The 24679-nt window shown below is 42.2% G+C and overlaps 2 protein-coding genes across 5 annotated transcripts in view; one reads left to right on the top strand and one right to left on the bottom strand.

Moving 5' to 3' along the window:
- Window positions 1-1428: 1428 nt before the first annotated feature.
- GDF5 (growth differentiation factor 5) lies at window positions 1429-13882 on the bottom strand. Of its 3 annotated transcripts, none has more exons than XM_038166210.2 (3): window positions 13032-13882; window positions 8614-9265; window positions 1429-6987 (listed from the first exon to the last, which is right to left on the bottom strand). In XM_038166210.2, exons 2-3 carry the CDS (start codon window positions 9239-9241, stop codon window positions 6119-6121), a joined length of 1497 nt encoding a protein of 498 aa, XP_038022138.1. In that variant the 5' UTR covers window positions 9242-9265; window positions 13032-13882; the 3' UTR covers window positions 1429-6118. The 3 variants fall into 3 exon arrangements, with proteins under 3 accessions (XP_038022138.1, XP_071882520.1, XP_021127000.1); XM_072026419.1 differs by lacking the exon at window positions 13032-13882 and having other exon boundaries at window positions 8614-8711; window positions 8927-9183; XM_021271325.4 differs by lacking the exon at window positions 13032-13882 and having other exon boundaries at window positions 8614-10011.
- Window positions 13883-14571: 689 nt separating this feature from the next.
- Window positions 14572-24679, top strand: part of CEP250 (centrosomal protein 250) — a 32434-nt gene continuing 22326 nt past the window's right edge. For both annotated transcript variants that reach the window (XR_011804429.1, XM_027473011.3), the window contains exons 1-11: window positions 14572-14887; window positions 16191-16259; window positions 16882-16964; window positions 18238-18403; window positions 19037-19143; window positions 20412-20639; window positions 21241-21337; window positions 21814-21912; window positions 22915-23076; window positions 23384-23562; window positions 24006-24188. Coding sequence is in view for 1 of the 2 variants with exons in the window: in XM_027473011.3 (XP_027328812.2) it covers window positions 14771-14887; window positions 16191-16259; window positions 16882-16964; window positions 18238-18403; window positions 19037-19143; window positions 20412-20639; window positions 21241-21337; window positions 21814-21912; window positions 22915-23076; window positions 23384-23562; window positions 24006-24188 (1490 nt within the window). In the remaining variant the exon portion in view is untranslated. The remainder of the gene's footprint in view (window positions 14888-16190; window positions 16260-16881; window positions 16965-18237; window positions 18404-19036; window positions 19144-20411; window positions 20640-21240; window positions 21338-21813; window positions 21913-22914; window positions 23077-23383; window positions 23563-24005; window positions 24189-24679) is intronic.

Genomic DNA, 24679 nt, shown 5'->3' on the forward strand with positions numbered 1-24679 from the left:
GTTTCTCAACTCTGTTACTTTGGACCTCCCCCAGCAGCACACATGGCCACAGTCTGTACTCATGCTAAAGCTACCGATGCTTCTGGCTGCACAGGGCCACTGGCAGAAGCCATTTGACTTTGCTGGGTTTCAGCAGCTTCCTCCTGCTTTAAGTCTTCAGCAGCTTCTGGACCAAATCTCTGAGCAAAGCCCTGAAAGCCAGTGGCAAGTGGAAAGAAGAAAGAATTACTCACAATAAGCCCTCAGGGAAAAAAAAAAAAAAAAAGTTTGTTTCACTGTTTGGCTTGTGGACCTTCCTATTTCCACCAGCAGCACTGCAACCCAGCTCTTGTTTCATGTGGGTATGCATTCACTCCATGATCCTGTATTCAGTCCATCTTTATTTTCCATCTATTGGCCAGTCCTCAGCTACTCTAGTCCTTCACCATTCTGCAAGTGCTGCCTTCCCCCAAAAGCCAGTTCTCCCCAACTCCTTCCTCGCAAGCCACATTCCCTTGGGTGTTTCTTTGGAGCACCTCCTGTGGCTTGCAATTCTCCCCACACTGCCATTAGCCTTTTCTCTCCTCTCTCTGGGCTCCTGTAATCTGCTAACAATATGAGCTAAGGACTTCCTTACCATCTAAAATTTATGAGTCTTATTGCACCTTCACAGAAAAGATTGCTATGAAGATATAGACTCCCTTCTCTAATCCTGTGGAGGACCCAAGCTGTGTTTCTCTTTCAGTATTTCTGGAGAATGATCAATGTTTTGAAGCCATTTGCACAAGCAAAAATGAAATGTGGCTGATTTTATCAATTTCAAAAATGGTTGTTCCTAACTTTATTCCAATAATAAGTGTCATCATGTCAAAAACAAGCAGACACTTTCTGAATATACTGAAGCATAACACTCATTGTAATGGCATTTCTCTGTCACTACAATGGGCAGAGTCTGCTCAGCACTGATTCCTGAATGGCAAAGCCTGGCACAAGATATTATAGTGAGCAGACTCCTAGAGAAAACAAGCAAAAAAAAGACATTTCGTGTCCCCTAGCAGAGAGTCAGCCAATTGATTACCACTTACGGAGTCATTTCTCTTGACAGCTGTGCCCTTCACCATGATACCAGGGAAAACAGAATCCAGCTGCATTACTTCAGCTAACCTAATCATTGCAGAAAATTGAAACTAATTCTGCAGGAAAAAAAAAAAATAATAAAAAAAAAGGACATCAGAAAACTTGAGATGACAATAAATGGATTATTCTGAGCAGTCAGCAAAGTATATTTATTGCACTGTATTTATTGTTTTTCAAAAAATGTTGAGATTTCCTTCTTTATTAAATTTGTTGAGAAGCAATGAAAGCTTGTGCAATTTTATTTTTAAATATCACTTTACTACCCAACAGCAATAGTAAATTCATAAAATAACACATGATTGTCCAGGACTATGAAGTAAAAAAAAATTGTTTGCTTTGTACATTCTTATTAGTCTTGGCTAAGATGTTATAAAAGCAGTATCTTTTAACACCTTTTATTATACAAGGGTCAAGGGGTTTTTATGTTTCTTAAAGAAAGCTTCAAATAGCCCACATAGCGGGTTACTGCATCTTTCATATGGCTGCTGTATAAACAAGCACATTTTACACAGGAAATGACATAACCATGTAAAAGTGTACATGGAGTTTAGGCACATATTCAAACACTAATGGGAATGCATTGTTTTAAATGGCATACTTTTATGTTTACCTATTCAGCTTAGTACCCATATTTTAGCCAAATACAACAAAAATTATCCACACATACCTGTCTTATAGTGTACTGTTTATTTGAAATTTGGACCTTCACAAAGACTCTCATGGGACAGATAATGACCCTAAAAAGTAAATATAAATGAGGCATTCTCAGTGAGAGAGTGAAACCTGCCATCATAAAGGTGGAAAGCTGAACTTTTAACCTGTATTACTTTACAGATCAGGTTTCTGTGCATTTCTACCATCCAGTTGCTAACACCAACTCACCCATGGGAAGAACACCGTAACAACAATTTAGGGTGTCTATCTTTGCACATTGTATAATGACCATGCTAAAGAAAGCAGGACCAACTTGTGCAATTCCAAGTTCCTCTGTTTCTTTCCAGTTTCTTTGCTGTGTGTCTGTCCCAGGTGGTGCCCAGTCCCTGGATGTCTGCTTTCAGAGAGCCATGAGGTCTGAACAAGTCCAGCTGGGTTGTACTTCTAGGCTTGTCTGTGATAATGAAAACGTGTAATAGCCACCTTCACATGGCTTGTGAAGTTTCAATACAAGTTTCTGGTCTCACTCCAGATAACTCAGATTATTCCCATGTGAAAACTTGAGAAGATTTGAAATGGTTTGTGAACAGAAAATGAATGTATACATGGAATTCAGATTATATATATATATTTATATATATATATATATATATATGTAGATACATAAAGGACAGCTCACTGTGGGTGCCTCTTTACGTTGCTGTTGAAATTTCATGTGATTTAAGAATAACAGAAACTTCTTTGAGAAGAGCAGTGAAAGAGTTCACTCCTTTCAACACTGTATATTTATATGATTATAACCATTCAGTATTTTATGATTAATTACAGAGACAGAAGTCTGTACCAGATGATCCCAGTGGCTCAAACAATACAGTGATAAAGCACTGATAGGTTAGCATATGATTATACCACAGTGAAAGTTAGTAGACCACTCCAGAATAAAATAGCATTGAACCAGAATTCCTGGAGTTATCAAACATTTTCAGTACTGTAAATGCAAAAGGATACTCTGGGTATCACAACAAACAGCATTATATGCCAATACTCAATTTAAGAGATAAAAGTGAAAATAACTGTCTTCATCCTGCTGTCTACCAAGCCCACTGTTACAAACTCCTCACTTAGAGCCGGACCAAACTTGACAGGACTTCCCCTTCTGGAGGTCACCCGAGCTAACAGCTGAGCAAGGTGGATGTTGGGTCACCACCTAGTCCAAACACTCAGGTTGAAATTACTTCTATCTGGACCAAACCCAAAATCTGGCAATTTTGATGTGGTAATAATCCTTTCTAATTATAGCATTTAATTGTCTGTAGTTTCAAATTTGTTTAAAATGGTATTAAAAATCAATTAGTTTCTGTTTGGTTGGTTGGTTTCTCCTTTCAAAATATAACTACTGCTTACCAGAATTTTGGTTTTTGAATCAGTACCAAAGGACTCTTTTTTAGGTCTTTACACATTTGTGTTTGTTTTAATTATTCTTTGGTTCATACTGTTTGCTTTGGGATAATTGCAAAATCTTAGTTTTTTGTTTTGTTTTGTTTTCCATTTAGATGCTGATACACTCAATTTCATTACCACGTATCTGAATCTTTCTCTTGTTCTATTAATGTATTGAGAAATTCATATAAGGGCAGGGAACAAGTGATACTAAGTGATAAGTAGGTTTCTAAAATGCTTTATCATGGCCAGCCTCACCAGGATCATCAGGTTGACCAACAACTCTGCAGCCTGAAATGCCAAGCAATTTTCCTCCTCAGATTTCCAAACTATTGTGTGACACGAATAACACAAATGCTACCTTCCTTCAAAGGAAGCTGCATCTCATGAATCCAGCTGGAACTGAAGCAAAGTGCCTTTTAGAAAGGTGGTGCTTAGCTACAATTCCAAGCATTAACTTGTCTCTTAGGTTTGCTTCAAGTAAATTTACATAGGCAGTATTTGCTATTTTAAACTGATTGACCTGAACCAGGAAGGGATGCACCTGTGCTGTTAATAGACTGAATGGCACAGCTGTGTCCATCATATGTGGGAACAGAGATTTCACTAGGAACTTGCAAACAGACACCCACATGGGGAGCAGTACTCTTTCACACCAAGGAGGAAGAAGACAACCCTTTCTCATGGTCATCTAACCAACCTCTCCAGAAGGCAGCTGTGCTCAGTGCTAGAGAAAGGAGCCTGAAAAGCTGCAGGCTAGTTACCCAGGAAACAGGCAGCAGAAAGATGAGAAATGCTTGAGTAGAATCGGCAAAAAAAAGAGTATGAAACACCCTCTTGATTTGGGACTGGGCAAGAGAAACTTTTCTCTTCTACTGTGACAATGGTAAAACACGTCAAGATAAGCTTGTAGTAAAGCTTATGATTAAAACTCCTGGTTTTGCAATTCATACAATAACTTGAAAGTCAGTAGATTGGCAGTCAGGGCTGGGCCAGAAGCCGTTGTCCTGGTCTGAGATTCAGCTGGGAGGAGAAGACAAGGACCTGGGAAGCGTTGACCCCGGGAACCCTAGGGACAGCCCTGAGCCACAAACCAGATCTGTATGACAGAATTTCTCATGCACATGTTACTGAGCAGCTTCAAGAGCTCATCATTTGAAATGCGTATTACCCCGATGTTTAGTCATTCTCCCTCCAGCATTCTGACCCACCTCATGTTGTGTTATTGAATAGCCTGGGCTGAGTAATATCCAGTCCTGCAGGCAGAAATCACCGTGCTAAACTACTGCAAAGAGATTGCACATATGAATGCTTCCCACAGCGCTTTTTTTCTGTATCACCCTGCTGTAGGCTGTGGTACATGACTGGCCTGTATGCCCAGGGGAGCATACCTGGTTCCACATGTCTGGAACCAGGTATTTTGAGCTGGTTACAGGCTCAGCAGCCTAGAGAGAGCAGGAGGAAGGGCAGAACTTTTTGCTACTATTTCTCTATGGCTATTGACTGGGTGCTTAGGACAGTTTGCTGCTAGTGTGAGTTAGATGTTGTTCAGCCTGGGGTAAATGCATGATGACCTCAGGGGCCATATTCACCTCGCTGTCACTGCCAATGCCAGTGATGATGTGCAGGGCAGACTTCAATCATTTCTGATGGTTCTCATGACCTGTCTGATCCTTCTGCGGTCAAATGTCTGGCATCTGGTTTTGTAGATGGAAACATATAAAGAATAATCCCAGAATAAATTTATAATCCAGGTCTAGAACAGATATAGGAGATATGCAAACACAGTCATTGGAGGGTTGAATAAAAGGATAACAGAGCTCTTTTGCAATCAACTGCATGGTGCATTCTTGCACGAGATACATCAAGTGATAGTGTCATTCCACGCTAGATCAAAACATGACACGTTTTCAGATTGTTCTTCCAATGTTTCCACAGTCTCTTTCTGCAGCAGCAGTTAGAGGCAACCAAGATACATGAACATGTTACGCACACCACTACTATTCTGCTATACTGAAAAATCCCTTTCACTTGCATTTATTGTATAAAAACATTAAAACAAATTCTTAACAGCATTATAATTATGCAGAGTTGGACAGCTGGACAAAATGTAGCACTGTGTCAATAATTTATTACATCTTATGCCATAATTGAACACTTTTACTATGAGCATTTGAGAACAACGTGGGCCTTATACAGAGTAATATATCTTGCTACATAATAATGGAAAGGTGGATACTTAAGAAAGATATGTAGCTTGGAGGAAAACTTACATGGAAACAAACACCTCTTGCTTCACCTATCTCCATGTACAAATTAAAACTAAATCAGCATATTATATTTAATTATTTCATTTTATATATGCATAGTTTCAAGAGCTAATCAGAAAGAAATCATATTACAGCATAACTATTTACACCAAGATGGGAGCATGCCAGAACACCAACCTTCTTTTTTAGATATCAGTACTTTTTTCTTACGATTCTTAATGGATAATGCACATGGGACGTAAATTCAGCATCTAGAACATTGTTCAAGAGAGTAAACATCATATCCACAGCTCACTGATACCATCTTTACACACTGTCTCCAGGTAAAAGCAGGTGATATAGAGGCACAAAGGTTTCATCTTCTCTGACACAAACTTTAGTAAGAACCAGTCTTGTGTTGCCAAAACAAGTCTTTATATTGGGCTGCATGATAGCATCCAAATATTCTAAAATATGCCCATGGAGGAGAGATATACAGAATCACTGGATTTGTTGCTACATCTTTGTAAACATACGTACCCTAGAGGTAAGAAATTAAGTTAACCTTGTTTGAGCAGAGGTTACATTTGGTGTGTCATATAACCTTTGGTGTGTCATATAACCTGTGTCATAACGTATTCCCTTGAGCAACTGTTCTGCTACCTACAGCCACACGACTCCACTACCATGTCCTCATACTGCTTGTAGACCACATTGTTTGCAGAGTCAATGAAAAGAATGCTGATAGGACTCAGCCTGGTTGGGACACAGCAAGTTGGGGGCGTTGATTCGGGGTCCATTGAGTTCATTAAAGTTTGGATAACTGCGTGATTGGTGGGCTCCAGATGGGATCGAAGGGGGAATTCACAAAGACCTTCGCAGTGATACGCTTCGTATTCTAGGGGGGCTATTATCCAGTCATCCCAGCCCATATCCTTAAAATTCACATGGAGGGCTTTTCTGCTACACCTTGCCTTCGGATTCTTACTGGGCCTCTTCCCCTGACGTGTTGCTAAAGGAGCTCTTCTCTTCCGCCTCTGATTGAATAAGTACTCATAAACGGTTTTATCATCTTGGCCAGATCTAGCTTTGATTTCATTGAAAAATAAGTCTCTTTTTTTTGTCCTCCCAAATACCAAGAAGAGAGCCTTTTCATTGACCTGTCTTCCAGTTCTATTAAATCCCACAGTCCTGAGATCAACAGCTCTCCCCCTGTCAAAAGTTTCCAGTTCAAAACACAAATTAACTAAGTTTTTAAAGTTCCTAAAAAGCTTCCAGATGTCAAACACTTCCCATTTCGGTGTATCTGTGATACTGACAGTGCGAGAGTCCAGGAGTGTTGCTGCTTGTCTGTTGGTAGAGCAACTAAATAATTTCACTTGGGAAGTTTTTCCAGAAGAATGAGACTTCCAAGTATCAGAAGGTTTTTTCCTCAATATTCGAAGCTCTGCTCCCAGCAAGCCATCTTTTTCTAATGCACTAATATCAAAAATATATTTTTGTTTTCTTATAGTTGGCGCTCGCTCATCTAAAAAAACAAAAAGCACACACATTTTAAAATGTATATCAAGCACAGACCAATTTTGTTTTTTCAGTTCTTCATGGTGTCCCAAAAGTTTGCTCATAAGACTACAATTTCCCTTAATTAGCCCACTAAACAGAAAGAACAATTTTTGTCTAAGGGATCAGCTGTGAGCAGGGACCCAGAAATATTCAGTGACTCAACGGGGAAATGAGTTTCTGAGTTTGCCCTGTAGAAATGCCATTTCATTTACCAGCGGGAATTTTCTAGCTTTAAAGTAGCAATTAGCCAATTGGAAAATAGTTCTTTATAAGGGCTGAGCACTCACAGGGCCTATTCACCACTTGCATCTCAAATAAATTACCGAAGCAGGACTTCAGCGGAGCCCAGGCCTCATGCTGGCTCCAAATATGAGCAACCGTACCCTTAAACAATACAATAGTGAATTAGTCCTTTAAAACCAACATCCCCCAGGAACTGCCAGACACAAGGATAATTGCCTTATTAACTTAACTCCACATGATTCACGACTTTCTCAAATTGGGCAGAAAAACATACCTCCCTTTGCTGATGCTACCTGATGCTACATTTGCTTAGTTAAGCTCAGGAGTAGTGCTAATGAGGAGTATGGCTGAGCCAACACTATCGACATTACATTAACAATGCTTTCCAGTGGCAAGCTGAGGACTGAAATGCAGCACTTGCGAGCAGCGTGTCATCCCTTCCTAGAAGCCAAGCTATTCTTAATTAAATGGCAGACAAATCCAGTCCTGGCTGAGCCTTCCATCACAATTACTTTATTTGCTGTCAGCCTGTGTTGCTTCCTTAAGCCCATGACAAAGTTCTTATTAACGTCACTGGAAACAGCATGGAGCTAATTCTCCAACCAGAGTGATCAGGTAAACATCTTTCTTTGGGAGCCTGGTTGTTTCTTGTGTGAAAGCAGACACTAGTCCAGATTTCCAAGAAAAGTTTGGAACCATAATGTAGAACTGCAAATTACGGAGTTCCAGAAGTTGTTTGCTCTGATTATCCCGTGCTTAGCTGTGAGCTTCTCTGGTTAGAAGGCTGGTGGTGCCTGAAAGCATGAGCTTCAAGCTACTACAGATACACCAAAGCTACACAATAATGACTCCTGGGTCTACGGTGCAGTTCCTCCCAACTCTACTTTGAACAAATCTGGGTGAACCTTCAGTAATGAAACATTTTTATTTTTATTTTTTCCACAGAATAGCCCTGTTCTCAACATAACAATAAAATCTGATGTTACCAGTTTCCAGGAGCTACTTATGGAAAAAACATAAGTCAAAAAAAAAGTAAAATTTTTATACACCTATACATGCAAGGACTGATGGATTTTCAACAACATGCTTCTAAAATATTTTCTTAATGTTTTGTTTGGCTGCCACACAACCATCTAGTTCTGTCTCTAGATGAATTTGCCAAGATAAGGCATGAGGACAAAATCTGCAGCAAAGCTGAATGATTTCATATACATTAAAAAGAGCTTTTTGACTTAAACAATGTACAATTACTTTCTAATAACACTCTCCATACGTATAAACATGCTCAGAAGTCCCTCTCTGTCCACACACACACACACACACACACACACACGAGCTCCTTTCTTACCTTGTCCTTTGTCTATAAAGCTGGTTATTGTATTGGCAAGTCCAGCCTCCAGTTTTACACTTCCATTAACACCTTTTCTTTCTGCATCTGAGAGAGTCCTGTACAAAGAGAGCATGTATTCATGTGGCGTTATAGGGGGATGTCTGAAAGTCTCCTTAGTTTCCCTTTGGGTTATAGGCTCTTTAGTCTTTTTGGTTTTGAAAGAATCAGTGCTGCTTGTGCCAGTTTTTTTCAAAGCCGCCTTGCTGCTAAGATTTTGAACCTTTGGAGTCACTGTCCTTACTCCAGAAAGTCTGCCTGGGAGATGTCCTACCTTTGCCTCCGTGGCTGCTGTTCTTGAGAGAACCTTCTGTGATTCATCATTCTTGGCCAAGAGAGCTCCAGCCTGAGTAGCACTGCTTTTAGTCCTAGCCTTTGAGGTGCCAGTACTGTATCCATGGTTCACAGTCCGCAGTGTACCTGCCCGAGCTGAGGGACTCCTCTCTTTTCCTTCTGTTTTTAACAAACCTAGTTTAGATCCTGGATTACTCTGGCCTGCTTCAGAATTACTCAGTGCTCCAGGAACTAGATCCAGAGACAGCCAAGTCAAATGCCAAAGCAGTAAAGTGAGAAAGTGCAGGATTTTCATCCTCTGGTCTTCCTCTGAATGCCACTAAAGAAAAAATCAGAAAAGGTTCCTCCAGTTTGGCAGAAGAAAACATGAAAGAAATTAAAAACCAAAGTCAGCAAAAATGGTTTTCGTTTGAGATTAAAACATTTCAAATCTCGTTGTTCAATACTTGTATCCAGTCCCATAGTGGAAATGCTCATGTACTCAGATACGATCTCCCCTGACTTCAGTTAGCAGCTATAAAGAACTTGTTCTTGAAAAGAGAAAGTTTACCACCTCGTTTTCTTCTGTAAAACTGACTGAAAACTTGAAGGAGTCCTGTTTAAATCTGAGGGTTTTTTTTTTTTTTCCAAGAAGGAAGAATGGCGTAATGCTGCCTCTGTGTTAAAAGGTTTTTTTAAAGTTTTGAATCCTTTCCAGTGAAAATATTTCACACACAGAGACCTGCAGGTGCTCAGAAATCTTTTACAAACCTGAACTCAGGAATTGGAAACGGAATTCCAACAAACCTATTTAATTACTCTCTGATGTCATGCTGTCTAAACTAATTTAACTGCGATATATTTCTTAAAAAAAATCTTCTTTGCCCTTTTCATTAGCATGAGTCATACTCTGCCTCATGTGAAACAACTCCACAGGCTCAAAACTCCAGAGGATGCCTTTTCAAGTGGCAATACGACCTCTACCTTAGCCTTCGATGAACTTCATGTTTAAACAGGACAAACTGCAAGATCAACAACAGATCTGTCATACAGTCCACTGCAACACATACATTAAAATCTCTAAGTATAACTCGTTTAGCTCTTTTTTTTTTTTTTTCTGGAGCACTGTAACAGCAGCTTCACTTTGTCCTCTGATGACTTAGCCAATAATACAGGCACTTAGCAAGGGTAAAGTTTAATTTTGTATAAATGCAAAATGGCCATGCCCACATTCGGTGTATTTTGGCATATTTATTGTTATGCTTTAAAAAGAACCTAATAAGCCCAGTTTGAGAAGAAGCCTGTGCCAGCAGTGCACCCTGCAGGCAGCCAGGCTCCTGCCACCTGGAGATGCTTGGGAAGCCAGGGTCACACCAAAACCCCACTCTTTCTTCCAGAAGCAGATGGATGCCACCCTTTGTTTTAAAATTAGATGCAAAAAAATCAAGAGCCACCTGCCCCAAGGCCAGGGGAAGGCTAGGAGTTAGAAAACAGCATTATTTAAAGGGGAAAGGTATCCTGCTGCTTTCAGCTTTACAGAAGGGAGCACAAAGCATGTGTGACAGAAAACAAGCTGTTGTTCTAAGTGAGGCTTCGGGAAATGAGGCATGGGCTGTATTGAACAGAGATTAATGGGACTCTTCTCTCACCCTCCACTGATGCTTAGCCCACTTCTTCCCCCTAGTTGGTCTTATTCCTAAAGCAAGAATAAATGGAATAGATGTAACACTTAAATTTTAGATTGATTTGCACATGCTGTAGCATTTCCCATCCTGACTAGTATCAGATACACCAAATTACTTTCATAAATAACAACAGCCCTTTCTACATGAGGAGCTCAAAATGCTTTGCCTTATTTTGGTGGAGGAACTGAAAGGTAGAAAAAATTCAGTGATTACACAGATGTCCCAAATAAGGTAGAACAAAAAAAAACACCCTCCTGATTTTGGCCTAATTCCCATTCTTCTGAAGTAGTTTTGATGTTCCCTATCAAAACAAAGCAGCTTTTCCCTGAGTTACATCCTACAAACCCATTCCCGAGCAATTCCTTTACGCTGTCCCCATGCCCTCTAAGCCAAGCCATCCTTTCCTCCTTCTCACAGTACCACTCCAGCAGGCAAATGCAGTGTGTAGCACCAGTTCTGCACTATGGGAGTATTCACCAGCCATCAGGCCACAAAAACAGCTAAATGTTGTGTTCACGCTTTTATTCTAACAAGCTTCCAGTTTTCACAAACATTATAAAATTTTAGTATCTTTCAGATCTCTATTGCTCTGTCAAACTTGGTTGAGATCTGCAGATACACAAATGATTTGGGTTGATGGACAGGAAAGAGCAAAAGGTATGACCGTGTAAATATGCCTTGTCTCTTAGTAAATCTGATTAAAACCAGAATCAATCAAATGTTCCAACAATCTTTGCATATCTGAGATGAATATACCCATCAATTTATGGATTTTATTACACAAGAAAAAAATTGACTTTGCCAGTAGCAGCAAGTAAAAGAATGCACACAACAGGGGTAAATCAGGTCCTCATCTCACCATGGAATTAGATGTCTTCATAGATTGGACAGGCCAACACAGAAAAAAATAAAAATAAAATAAAAGAGTAAAAGCAAGCAGAAACTGTGCAAACTATTCTCTATCTTTCAAACAGTCTCTCTTGAGATGCTGTCCCTCTAAATGCTCAGTCACTGCACAGAGCCCCATGGCTCCTAGAGGGGGATCTTGGCCCCAGACAGCACCCGTGCAACAGGGTGTCTGACTGCGGCCCTCTGCTAATGTGGGGCGACCATGCTTAGCTCAGGCTAAGCTCAAGCTTCCCTGGTATCTTCAATATGTAGATGGAAAACCCCTCTCTCGTGCAGGCTTTAGCCCAGCTACAGGACAGTGGAAGAGGATGCTCAAGGCCTGTTATTTCTCACTACTGGCCAAGGGCATGTGCATCACTTGAGCAGCTGAGTTCATACCACCCACTCGTCCGCCCTGCAGTGGCCCATTCTGTAGGGGCAGCTCCTCTCTCAGTGTTCTGGGGACTTGAAGAAGGAGGGCAGCTCGGGTTTCCACCCCATGGGGTTGCCTCCTGTTCGCCAAACTCCAAGGAGCTTGACTACAGAACCTGTGCCAGCTTCTCAAACAAACTGCTCTGAGAGTCCCTCTGGACATCCTGGATGGGCTAGAGGAAGGGATCACAACAGGCAGCCAAGGAACATTTCACAGATTTAGCCAAATAAACTCCAAAAGTTAAGCCCCACTCGCTGACACATTGCTTTTGCTTATTGAAACCAACTAATATTCTGTTTCTGTGAGAACTTGGATTTCTACACCAAAGCTTTTTCAAGAGTGACTTTTAAAAATCTGCAGTTAATTTTGGGGAGGAATTCAGCAGTTCTGTCTTTCTTTTTTGAAAGGAAGGAATTACAGAAAATTAAGAGATGCTGTAGATTAAAAAAAAAAAAAAAAAGTAAAAAAGAAAGAAAAAAAAAAAAGACTTGTTTGGGGCTGGAGCAAAACAAAAGTAATAAAATTCCTAGTAACAAAGGAAATTGTGGCATAATTTTAAAAAGCCCTAAAATGTCCTAATGATAAATAGGAAATTACAGTCTGAGGAAAGAATTGTGTCACTGGTTATCAAGACTTGGATAGCCTTTGAACAATGGCTAGAGCAGGCCGCCCAGGTAGGTGTCCAGACAGGTCTTGAATATCTCCGGAGAAGGAGACTCCACAACCTCCCTGGGCAGCCTGTTCCAGTGCTCCGTCACCCTTCGTCATGAAGTTCTTTCGCATGTTAGTGCAGAACTTCCTGTGTTCAATTTTATGGCCTTTATCCCTTGTCCTGTCCACAAACCACTGAAAAGAGGTTGGCCAAATCCCTCTGTCTCCCACACTTCAGATATTTATAAACATCGGTAAGATCCCCTCTCAGTCTTCTCTTCTCCAGGCTGAACAGACCCAGGTCTCTCAGCCTTTTCTTGTAGGGAAGATGCTCCAGGGCTCTCTGCTGGACTCTTTCCAGGAGATCCCTGTCTTTTTTTGTACCAGGGAGCCCAGGACTGGATGTGTCCCACGCATCCTGCTTCAAGAGCACTAGCAATAAAAAGTACCTGTTTGCTGCAATGATGGTGGTCAGTCCAGATGGTCAGTCCAATGATGGTGGTCAGTCCAGAAAGCCAGGCAGAGCACAAAAAAAGGAAACAGCATTTTTGGATGACACTTGGAATCAACTGAAAGACAGTAGTCTTGGGATCTAAATAGTCTTAAAAGAAGATAATGAACTAGAAAGAATCACAGGAGGCCTTGTGCAAGAAGTTCACCTGAAACACCACAGGAAGAAGGACCCCGGGCCACTGGGAATCAAGTCCTACAGCAAGAACCCAGCTGGGACCACAGCATTTTGCTAGCGAGGCTGGAGAACTCCCATTTCCACAGTAGGTACCAGGACAGTGGGACAGGCTGCATGCCTTGGCTGCTGCTCCTGTTGGGGATGGAGCTGACAAACAAGGGCAGATCCATCTCAGCCTTCACCTGCCCTCCTTTCCTCAGGAGCCTTGAAGTGCTCAGAGCTGCTGTGTCCTGGCACAGCTGGGAGGGACGTGCACGTGGTTAGAGACATCGAGAGGCTTGCTGTGACTTTGAGAGTGAGCCCTTGCAGAGACAGAGGTGTGAGTTCCTTTGAGCTAAGCCCTGGGGACTCCTTTAGCTCTGAAAACATATTACCAATTATTCCTGTCACTTAAATAATTTACACCGGACACTGCTTCTGGCAGAATCTGCATGCCAGTATTTCTCATTTCTGGGAGGCATGGCCACAGGCCTCCATCTTCATGCTTCTGCATATCACTGACAGGAGTGCAGCACTTACAGAGCAGCACTTCCATTAAGAAAGACAGAAAAGTTGAGACAGCATAAAATGATCCACATGCCTGGCAGCACTGCTGTATACATAAATATATATGTATTATATATATATGTATATATATGTATATATAAATAATGGCACCTTATTTGTAGATTGAACTCATTTATATTTGTACATTGGACTCATCTAGCTGCAGGTCAAACAAACAAAAATAAAGCATTATTTTCTATTTTTGTCTCACTTGACAAGGATTTATATTTTAAATGAACCTCTGCCTCTTCGTGAGAAGCTAGTTTTCAGAACCCAGTTGTTTTCTGAGCCACTCCTAGTTTTCGTCATCGTTTTGACACAAGAACAGGCACAGCACGGGCAGCTCCCTGCCACCGTTTATACCAATGTTGCTCTCCAGCTGGGCAGGCCTCCTCAGCCAGCTGCTGCTATGTCCTCAAACCCTTTTTTGCAACCCTTCATGAGACACTTCACCCAGTTTTGAATATTTCTGGTTTTGCCTGGATTTCTAACAATCCTCCAGCTATTCATGGCGGTGAATCCACCTCACCATTTAGGTTCCCACTGCACTGAAGGTGACTGTCTAGACACCCTTAACTGCCATGTCAGAAAAACGAGACGCAGCTGGAACTGTGAAATCACGGGTAGCAGCCATGACCTGCTAACTGCTATCTGAAGGCTCTGTTTTCGCTGCGAAAGCTCAGAGAAGCTCTCAGCTCAGCAGCGCCTTCTGCGCGTCCAGCCGCCTCGCCCTGCTGCTGTGAGGCCCTGCCTGTGGAGCCGGGGTCGCAGCTCCGTTCACTCCCGGCCCGCTGCCCGGGGCGCCTCAGATCGGTGCCCGCACCCAAACCGCTGCCGGCCCCGGCGGCAGCCACCCCGCGGCCGCCTCAGCCCGGGGCCCGGCAGGCGGGGCGGAGCCGCCCGGGCGGCGGGAGCTGAGGCGGGCAGGGCCGGGCCGGGCCGGGTGACCGGGGGATGGCGGCCGGGGACGGGGAGGCGGCGCGGAGCCAGGCCTCTCTGTGGCGCCGGCTGCAGAGCTCAGAGGAGGCGCAGCAGCGGCAAGCGGTGCTGGTGCGAAAGCTGCAAGAGAAGGTGAGGGGAGCTGCCGGGAGCTGCCCGGGGTCGGGCTGGCCGGGAGGGAGCCGCGGTGGGGCCTCCGCGGGCGTCAGGGCGTCGAGCCTGGGGCTGGGGCGAGGCCCCGGAGCCGCCCTGCTCCGCCCGTCCTGGCCCCGCTGCCGGGGAGAGCTCCCGGGAGAGCCGGTGCCCGGCGGGCATCCAGGCCTGAGCTCGGTTAATCACGGCCCGGCTGCCAGAGAGCGCCCCGGCCTCCCTTGAAGCGCCCTCGAAGCCCTGCGGTGGCCAAAGGGGTGCTGGCGGGTTTGTTTGGGTGTGCGTGGTTTCAGCCTGGCAGGAGGCTGCGGCGTAGGAAGCTGGTCAGCTGAAGTGCTTGGCAAGGCTGTGGGCAGAACTAACTGTAATTTGCTAAGCATTGAAAAGTAATGCAAATTTGAAAGGCTGTTTCTAGTTGTACAGGTATGAAGAAGCCTGATGCTTGAAAGGTAAAACCTATACGGTTGGGCTGCGTTTGACATGGTGTGGAAATGTCTTTGGAGAGCAAGTGGTAATAGCAAATAAATGATAAAAGCACATTTCTTCCTCCAGGAAGTGAACAGAAGTTCTGATTATTCCCTTCTAAGTCTTTTCAGTTTCTGTCACTTGCATTTAAATGTTTTCTGAAGGACTGCTGCTTGTTCACAGTCAGTTGCTGTTCACAGACCTGTCTGCTCTGAAGTCCCTCCCCTTTATGCAGTCGTTTTCAGTGTTTGCCAAAGCTTTTCCTTCCACTTTGTTTTGCTGTGTAGCAAGAAACAGCATTTTTCTCTGATGAACCTGTGTAAGATACTGGTGATACACAAAGTATTATTTGGTTAACAGAAACCTGACTGTTTTTGAGGCATCCTGAGCCACCTTGTAATTTTTTTTTCTTCCAAACCTGTAATTAAAAATGATTTTACTAGGATTTTACATTGATTTTGGTGTTGGCAATTCCTTCTGGATTTAATGTTGTTTGGTGAGGTTTAAACAGGATAATCTTCAGTCTGATGGATGGAGTTGGCCTGGCATGGCTGTTTTAAGTTGGTCTCATCATTCTGCTTGTCATCTCACTCTCTCAGGATGAGCAGATAATACTATGCATAAAATAAACCCTTTCTCACTTTTTTAGTATTAGATGAGGTGAAGCTTCCATGTGATAATGATTTCTCTGTATGTCAGCAGTGCTGTGAAATGTACTAGGCTCTGTCTGGAAAGGCTTAGAGAAAACCTAACACAGGAGGAGCTGAGTCTGTTATAAGCTTATTTTCTCTCATCCTAAAATTCTGTATATCCATCTTAGTTGCTGCAGTATCGGAACTGGTGTCGTGAGTTGGAGCAGCAACTTGAAGCCGGAGGGGTGAGTGGGCAGGTACGTAACACTTGTTAAATCAGATTAAAAAACAACAGCAGACGAAAACAAGATTGTCCTGAAAGGAGGATTTAAAGAAGCACTGTAACTTTGACTTTCAGTATTTTGTTCAGTTGCCATTCTTAGAGCACCCTGTAGTCATAGAAATGCCAGTCCAAAAAAAAAAAAAAAACATCAAGAAGGATTTTAATTTTGTGAAAGAGTGCTTTATAGTTGGAGTAACATTTGTCCTAAGTCTCAGGAGAGGGCTATCCTGCCTGTTACATTATGTCTGTCTCTGAATAAGAATTGGTTGAAACATAGCGTCTTGGAACGCTCTCTGCTTTTCTTTTTGCTTCATGGCTAAAGTAAACCCAGGAAACAAAGATTAGGAGAGTATGTATTTCCAAGCTTCAAGTCTAAGTGAGCACTTGTGGTCATTAGCTGAGAACAGATAGCTGTGAGAGTGTGAAAATGAGGAGAACTACTGACTCTTCCCCTCCCTTCCTCTCTGTGTTTGTGACACTAATTCCTGGAAGAAGATACAAGTTCCTGAGATACCAAACAAATGGAGGGGAAACCAGTGGATGATAACAGTAGTGAAAGAAATGCAAGAATTTGACTAAACTTTTCCTTTCTTAAGGGATCCGTTCCAGACAAATGGGAACCCACAGAGGATCACAACTTGGAAAAAGCACTGCTCCAGTTGGAAGAGGAGCAGCGAAGGTAAAAAGGAGGAGCAATAGCGCATTCTTGGTGTCTTGGATGCTCAAGGAAGCAAGAGAAATCCTGTCAGTTTGGAAGTGGCTGGACAGGCCATTTTGAAAGGAGAAAGGTCCACAGTCCATTCTGTGGTGCAGTTAATAGTGATGTGTGCTGAATAGCTCTGTTTTCAGTGGGGGTTGGTCATATGACCTCCAAAGGTCCATCTCCAGCCTGAATTTTCTTATTATTCCATAGGTGATCTGCTCAGTAAAGCTCTGCTTTATGTTGGAAATCAAGCCCTAACATCCTAAGGATTTCATGCGGCAGGTGTTTTCCTGTTTGGTTTGGAGTTGTATTTTGTCTGAATAGCATATCCTGTGCTTATATCAAAGCCTTTCAGTAGAACATTTGGCAACACAGGCATCTTCTGTCATATTTTTCTGTGCTTCTCTTTCTCCCTCTGCTCAAGACATGAACGGTGTGAGGTATAAAGTACATCTGTGTGCTGTGTTACCTGTGTTACAAAGTAAAATGAGGGAAGCACAACTCCTGTTTTTATCCAGAAACTGAACTTTGTTCTTGTTTGCTGGGCAACAGTCTTCGGATTTTGTTCATGAAATAATTTCCGAGTGGGATATATTAGGCTGTGGCCCAAATGTAGTTAGCCTGCAGTGTTTGATATTTATGTTCATTACAATGAGCATAGTCAAAAGCCTTTTTGTGGGCTACAAATGCACTGCACTTTGGGAACCCTGTAGAAGTTTCTTTCAGTTGAAAGTGTCATTTAAAGCTATTTCCCCCATATATATGGTCTTGGTTTAGTGGTGTGCAGTTTAGTGTATCAACGAGGTGGGGTTTTTACTGCAAGTCCTGGTGTATTGGACAAGGACTGAGAGACTCTTAAAAAAAAAAAAAAAAGGCGAGGGCAGAAGTACAACCAATATTGCAAGGGAAGGGATATGGAAACTTACAGATGTGACTGGAAGTAGATAGGTGGTCAGGACAATTGTGCTTCCATCGGGATGCAGGATGACAGAGCAGAGGAAAGGAAAGACGTTAATGGTGAAGTTGAAGAAGAAGGGGAGACTGAAATTGTAGATGGAAAATGAAGACTTAAAATAAGAAGAAAAAAATGAGTACCATGTCAGAGATGTCTTAGTTATTCCTAGAAAGCACATTTACTATCTTTCAGTTCACTAAGAAAGTCAGTGTTGAGGGAGATGGAGAACTGTGAGGATGTTGCTTGTGGATAGCAGTTGTTCAATGAGCTCATTGCTGTTTCTTCCTTTCTAAGGTGTGAGAACCTGGCAGAAGTGAACACTCTCCTGCGGGAGCACCTGGATAAAGCAAATGAGGTGAATTCAGCTCTTAAAGAAGATGTTGGAAAACTGACAGCAGATTGGATGAGGGCCCGGAAGGAACTGGAATTGAAGGAGAGTGAATGGCACAATGAACGTGAGGTAAGGATAGGCTATAGGAATGTCAACGTGATAACAGACTGGAATGAGAGTACAGTTTACTGCTGACATAGGCAATTTATTGTGTAAAAGTTGTTGCTCTATTGAGAATGTATTGGTGCTGGCTAGAAGAACATTGGTGTGGGATGAAGGAGTGTGCCTGTTGCTGGACACTGTAGGGCAGTCATGCATGAACTCCCTATTTTTTTTCTTTTATATATTTATTAACATTTCTTAAATACCAACAGTGAAACACAGAGAGGTCTCCGTATTTTCAAATTCAGAGTAGCTAAGAGAAGGTCAAGACACTCATCTCTTACCAATAGCCTGTCACAAGAAAATGTCACACTGGAGGGGCTTGTTCTTGTCTTCCTCCACCTGTTAGATTGTTAGACATCTTTGATCTGTATGCTTTGTTGGTATCTGCTACAACAGGAGAAGTGTAGATGTTCCCATCTCTGAATTCAGGTAGCAGGTCTACTGTGGATGTTTATGTGGTGCCTATTCAGTCCTTGATGCCCCTGTTGGAATTTTTATTAAAGAAGATTTGATGATGATGGTTGTGCTCTCTCAGATCTAGAAGAATTGTATAGTAATAGGGAAGGCTGCCATTTCTTTCTGTCTTTGTGTGTTTAGTTTTATGACAGCTACTTAAGGGGTGAGCATAACCGTCTTCTGAGCCTGTGGCGTCAGGTGGTGACCTTCCGCCGTCATTTTGTTGAAATGAAGACCGCCACTGACAGGTGAGAAGAAGTTAAGACTACATCTCTTGGAGAAAAAAATGTAAGCCTCTATTCACATCTGCTTTTGGAATCCTGATGTTGCTTTAGTTACAGCTGAAGATACAATTTGTCCTTTGATAGCCTGAAGCAATGCCATTATGTGTGCTTTACGCTACTTTCAGATTCATTTTGTCTGAGGATGGTTTTCAAATAAAACTGAAGGGCTTCGGCAATGCAGAGGCCCAAGGCCCTAAACAGATGAACTTGACTATGTTGATATTTGGGCTAATACGCCCAAACTCAGATGTATAGGTACACATATACATATGGAAGAGAACAGACTCACCAAACCTATGCATACAGTAAATAATGCAGTCCTTTCTATAGAATGATTAAAATCTACCTTAAATCTCATTGGGTTTTTTATCTTGGTGATTCTGAAGGAAATATTCATGATTACTTTTTTTTTTTTTTTTTCTTTTTATGTCCAGCTTACATTTACTCTGGGCAGTTTGCTGGTACAGGTGTAAGTGAATACACTGTTGAGAGAAAAATAAATTTTCTACCTTGTTACTCCATTTATCCAGTTTATATTGCTTAGTTTGGTACCTCTTTATTATTGTTTCATTTGTTCTTGGACTCACTGAAGTTTCTTCCTCACAGTTGCTTTCTATGCAAGCAATAATATTGTAGCTTTGATATTGCATTCTTCTGATGTAAGCATGCAATTTCAAACTCTGGGTTAATGTCAGGCATTTTTCTTATACATTGATAAGCTTTCCTTAATGTGTAGTGTATACCTGACATAGTAATTAATTTGTGCTTTTTTTTTGTTAACAGCATTCAAAGATTATTCTTATGCTACCTTTCCAAAATGCTTATTATGCGCATATTTTCATAAGCGTCTTATCAGTCTAAGTGGTGATACTAAAAGGTCACTTAACACTGATATCCTAGGTATAAAAGCTGTGAACCCTGGCAAAATTCCTTACATCTACTAATGGTGTTGATAATTAGAGTATGCTAATACGATTCAACAAGAACAGCAATTAATAAGAGTAATTAGAAGTCCTTGAAATCTTCTGGCTATGCCACACATTTCTTCTTGTCTCTGAGGAAGAAATAGACTCATTCTACAACTATCAAGACAGATCCTAATCCCAGAGTATCAAATGAATGATTTGTCCCTAGCAAAGATGTAGTATGTTGCCTAATTATGTGCTTAAAAAGTGGACTAACTGATAAAAATGGTGGTGCAAACATCAGCTCTTTTCTTTATTCTTCCTCAGAGATTTGTCAGAGCTGAAGGCAGAGCAAATTAGGCTCTCTGGATCCATACTTGTGAACTGCTTCCGTCTAAACTCCGGCATACAGCTCTGGGAGTCCATCACTCTGGGTAGACCTATCCTAAAGGATCAGGCACAGCAGCAAATGGAAAGGGAAATAAACCAGAAGACTTTGGAAGTGATGTGCTTACAAATCAAGGGTGACCTGGAGAAGAAAGAACTTCAAGATAGGTTAATATATTTTAAGCTTTTGCATTACCAACATTATCTTTTGTGACTGCTGATTCACAGGTTCATGGATAGGCTGTGTTCATGTTGAAAACACATACATTCTCTATAGCCTTATTTCTGACCATAGTCATAGTATTGCCTTTAACAACAAAAAAAAGGGGGGGGGGGAGGAAGAGGAGAGTCTAGCAGTTTAGCAGAAGCCCTTCTCTTCTGAGTAAGAAGACTGGGGGGAGATTGCATATTGTAATGTATTTGCTGTTAACTGGTTCTTGGTGAGAAATTCAGAGCAGTATAAAGAGCACTCTGTCTCTTGTACAGCCCTTTTGCTCTCCAGGACTGTGCTCTAGTTGTTGGGAGGAATTTGCAGAGGACTATCATAAGCAATGTAGCACCTCTGTACTGACATTTCCTTGGAAGACCGAGTGCAGAGTCCTTTGGGCCGAGTAGTGCCTTTCTGCAACATACGGTACATGTAGGGATTAAATCTGTCTTTGCTATATTTTCTGGGCTGAACTTTTTCTGCTGTGCTTTTGGGAGCTGCTTATCTCTTTAACAGCTGATGGTGTGCTTTTGGAATGGCACGTGGACCTTCTCTTCTCAGGGTGATGGAGCTCTCAGCCTTGCTTATACAGTCTCAGAAGCAGAATGAGGAGAAGGAGAAGACCATGAAAACACTTAACAACACTGTGGAGATTCTAGTATGTTTTACCTTTATCTGGGAAATAGCCCAGTGTCTGCTTGGTCTGAGGTCTTTATTTTACAGCCTTAGCACAAAGAGGTGTAGCTTCCTCAAGAGAAAGCGTAGTAAAGATGCTAGCTGTGCAGAAACATCAGGAGCATGTTTGGTACATGTGGAGTCAGTCCAGGTGCAGGCAAATGGCAGGGGAGCTACAGACATCTTGGGTGCCTTCCTTAGGGAGGTTTTACTAGTGTACTTTTGCCCCTGACATAAGTCTCTAGTGATAAAAGTTACTTGGAGTTGACAACTTAGCTGTCTATAGAGTTGCTGATCTTTCTCTTCTTAGTTTTAGCAAAGAAAAAAATGAATAGATTATGGAAAGTAATATACTGGAATCACTAGGGCTGAGGCTTACAAGCATGATAATACTGCTGAAGATGGGAATGCTCCGGAGGGGAGCTTCTCTTGGACACTCTTTCCTCATTCTATTATCAGGAAGCAAGTCGATTAGAGGTAGAATATGAAGCTTCATTGACTAAAAATGCCAAAGAAGAGAATCTTGCCCTTCAAAAGTTAATCAAAGATATAACTGAGGTGAGTACAAAGTTGGGTCTGCATCCTTGTAAATTTGATTTAAAAGTACTTAATGAAGGAAATAGAAAAGCACGGTGAATAGACTCACGTGTTGTATACTGTGTTTGTTCACTGCTGCTGGCTGTTTCATTTCTGTGCCACTTTTTTGATATAAAATCTGACATAAAATGTCAGAGCTGGCTCTCCTGTGACTCTTCACCTGAGTTGCTAGGAATTTCAGTACCTATGCCTTCACTGTCATGCTAAAGTCTCTCTTGAACTGTGTTTTCTGAGTTGGCTACTTGACATTTGTACTCCAGTGTTGCTTGGAGGCTTCCCAAACCCTCCTAGAGCAATGACTGTGCTGTTCTTCAGACTTTTATAAAAGGTCACTGACTCAATCAATGTGCTTGCCAGCCTTTCTCCTTCACTCTGTCTTCACTGACCATTATCATCACAGAATCTTAACTGTTCCAACTGGTTAGGGGTAACTTTAACGTAGTCAAAACTTCACCTTGTACAGGAGGTTTAATCATCAGATCTTTTAGACAGCCTCTCACAAAGTCAGTTCTTTCTACTTATTTTAGTCATTTTTTCCTTTTTTGCTGCCTCTCAGAGTAATTGTAAACATTAGCTATTTCATTACTGTTTTCCAGTATTCATCAGCTGTCTTCATCCCTGGGCAATGTTAATGGTTCTTTTCATTGCTATTTCCAGTGTTGATCTGGTGCTTGTATATGTGGTTCTGAGAAGCTGAAGGAGACCAAAATCATTCCCAAGAGCTTTAAGAAACTGGGCATTCAAGCAGCCTCCAACCACTTCACATCTATTTCTTCTCTTCTTGTTTATAGCAGCTGTGTTCAGAAATCTCTGGAGTACTTGTGGTGGCTGGGGTGATACTTCTTTTCTCATTGAAGAAATTATTGAATTGAGTCTTTAATAACTCTAGGGTGAAGTGGGGAAAGAAGTAGAAATAGATAAAATAGTTTGAGCAAAGAGTGATGGTTTGATGTGGGCTTTCAGGTGGTGTTAGATGACAGTGACAGCACAGTCAGCCTTGTCTGCACTGACCATTTCCAGCGTCCGGAGTCTAGCAACATCCTTTCTTGTCTGAGCTCTCTTGATGCAGACCATGCCTTTGTATTGGTTCAGGAAGCACTGGCAAGGAGGCGAAGAGCAACACAGGTGAGAATTTCTGGTTGTCATCACCACTGGCCACAGTCTCAGCTGCTCATGCCTCACCTGGCTTCAGACCTTTTTGTTTATTTACCCAGTTTCCTTCTAGCCACCCTACTCTTGCTACTATGTTTCCTTGCCAGTCTCAACAGCTCTGTGTTCCACTGCTTTTCTGTCCTGATCTCCTCCCCCTCATCACAGCTGTTGCCTTCAGGTGAGCTGTCTCTACTTGCTTGTCCTCGAGTTACTGTATCTGAAGCCATCTTCCCTACTTATTATTGCTTGTTTGTGCTATTTTCCTCCCCATTCCTTACAGGCCTTAAAAGAAGAGCTTTCCGCTAGGCAAGACTCTATAAATTCCCTGCAGCACCAGCACAGACAGGAGGAAGAAAAGTGCAAAAAGCTGCAGCAAAGGATTGAGCAACTGGAAGAGGAAAGTAAGATGTCAAGCAGCCAACAGCAGCACCTTCAGTCCCTGGTAGAATCACTCAAAAGGTGTGTGTTTCATTCTTCTCCTGTGTTTTACAGACAATCTGCTTCCAGCTCTGGGAGTTCTAAGGTGTCATGGTCAAAGAACTCTCCTTCCCTAGTGTTCATATGCCTCTCTTCAGCACTTTAGCATCCTGCTCTCACTGCTTTTCATGCTCTACTGCTATTCTAAGGCTGTCTTTGGAAATGTAGAGCAATGTTGGAATACAAGATGCATCCTTCTCAACATACCACTTCTCTAAAATCTGTTCTTTGGGTGCCTCCCTAGCCACTGCTTCTCACTGAATGCAAGCCAAAACCTGCCTTAAGTTCTCCTTCCCTCCACGGTTATCTTGTGAGGAGAAGAGCATGTCCCTCCTTATATTGCTCCTCGCAACTCCATCCTAGAGTTATGAAAATGGGATCAATGGTTGTGCAGGTCTCCTCATTCTTTTAACTTGTCTCTGCAGTGACTGTGAAAACCTAGAGAAAACCAGGAGAGAGTTACAGCAACAGCTAGACGAAAGTGAGCAAGAAGCCTCGCGTCTGCGTCGAAGTAATACTGAACTGCAGCTGAGGGAAGATTCAGCCCAAGGGGAAAAGCTGGAGCAGCAACAAGCAATGGAGAGAGTATGTCATGACCAGGACCTCCTGTGAGTGTTAAAGATTTCTCTGTGCAGGGCTGAGCATTTGCCAGAGTTTAGGAGATCTCTTTGCCCACAACAAAGGAATGAATTTCTTGTGCTTATCATCTGTAGCGTAGAAAACTGAGGGAGTACACGGGCAGGTCTACGGGTACCTACTGACATGCAGCACAGCTGCCTCCATGTCCTTTCTTTCTGACCCTTTAAAAAAAATCTTTCCAAACCTGACCAGAGTAGTTGATGAAAGGCATAAACTAAAACAGATATTGAGACTGGATTTAAATGACAAAAACAAACAAACAACATGACAGCCACAACATCTCTGAGCAACCTGTTCTGCTGTGTGAAGGTTCCACCCCTGGGAATTTGAAAAATCCAACTGGATAGAGCCTTGAGCATCATGGACTGATCCCATAGCTGATCCTGCTTTGAGCTGAAGATTGGGCTGGTAACCTCCTGGGGTCCCTTCCAGCCTGAATCGCTCTACATAGTCCTATGAT

The sequence above is a fragment of the Anas platyrhynchos genome, chromosome 21 (genome assembly GCF_047663525.1).
Source record: "Anas platyrhynchos isolate ZD024472 breed Pekin duck chromosome 21, IASCAAS_PekinDuck_T2T, whole genome shotgun sequence".
Classification (NCBI taxonomy): domain Eukaryota; kingdom Metazoa; phylum Chordata; class Aves; order Anseriformes; family Anatidae; genus Anas; species Anas platyrhynchos.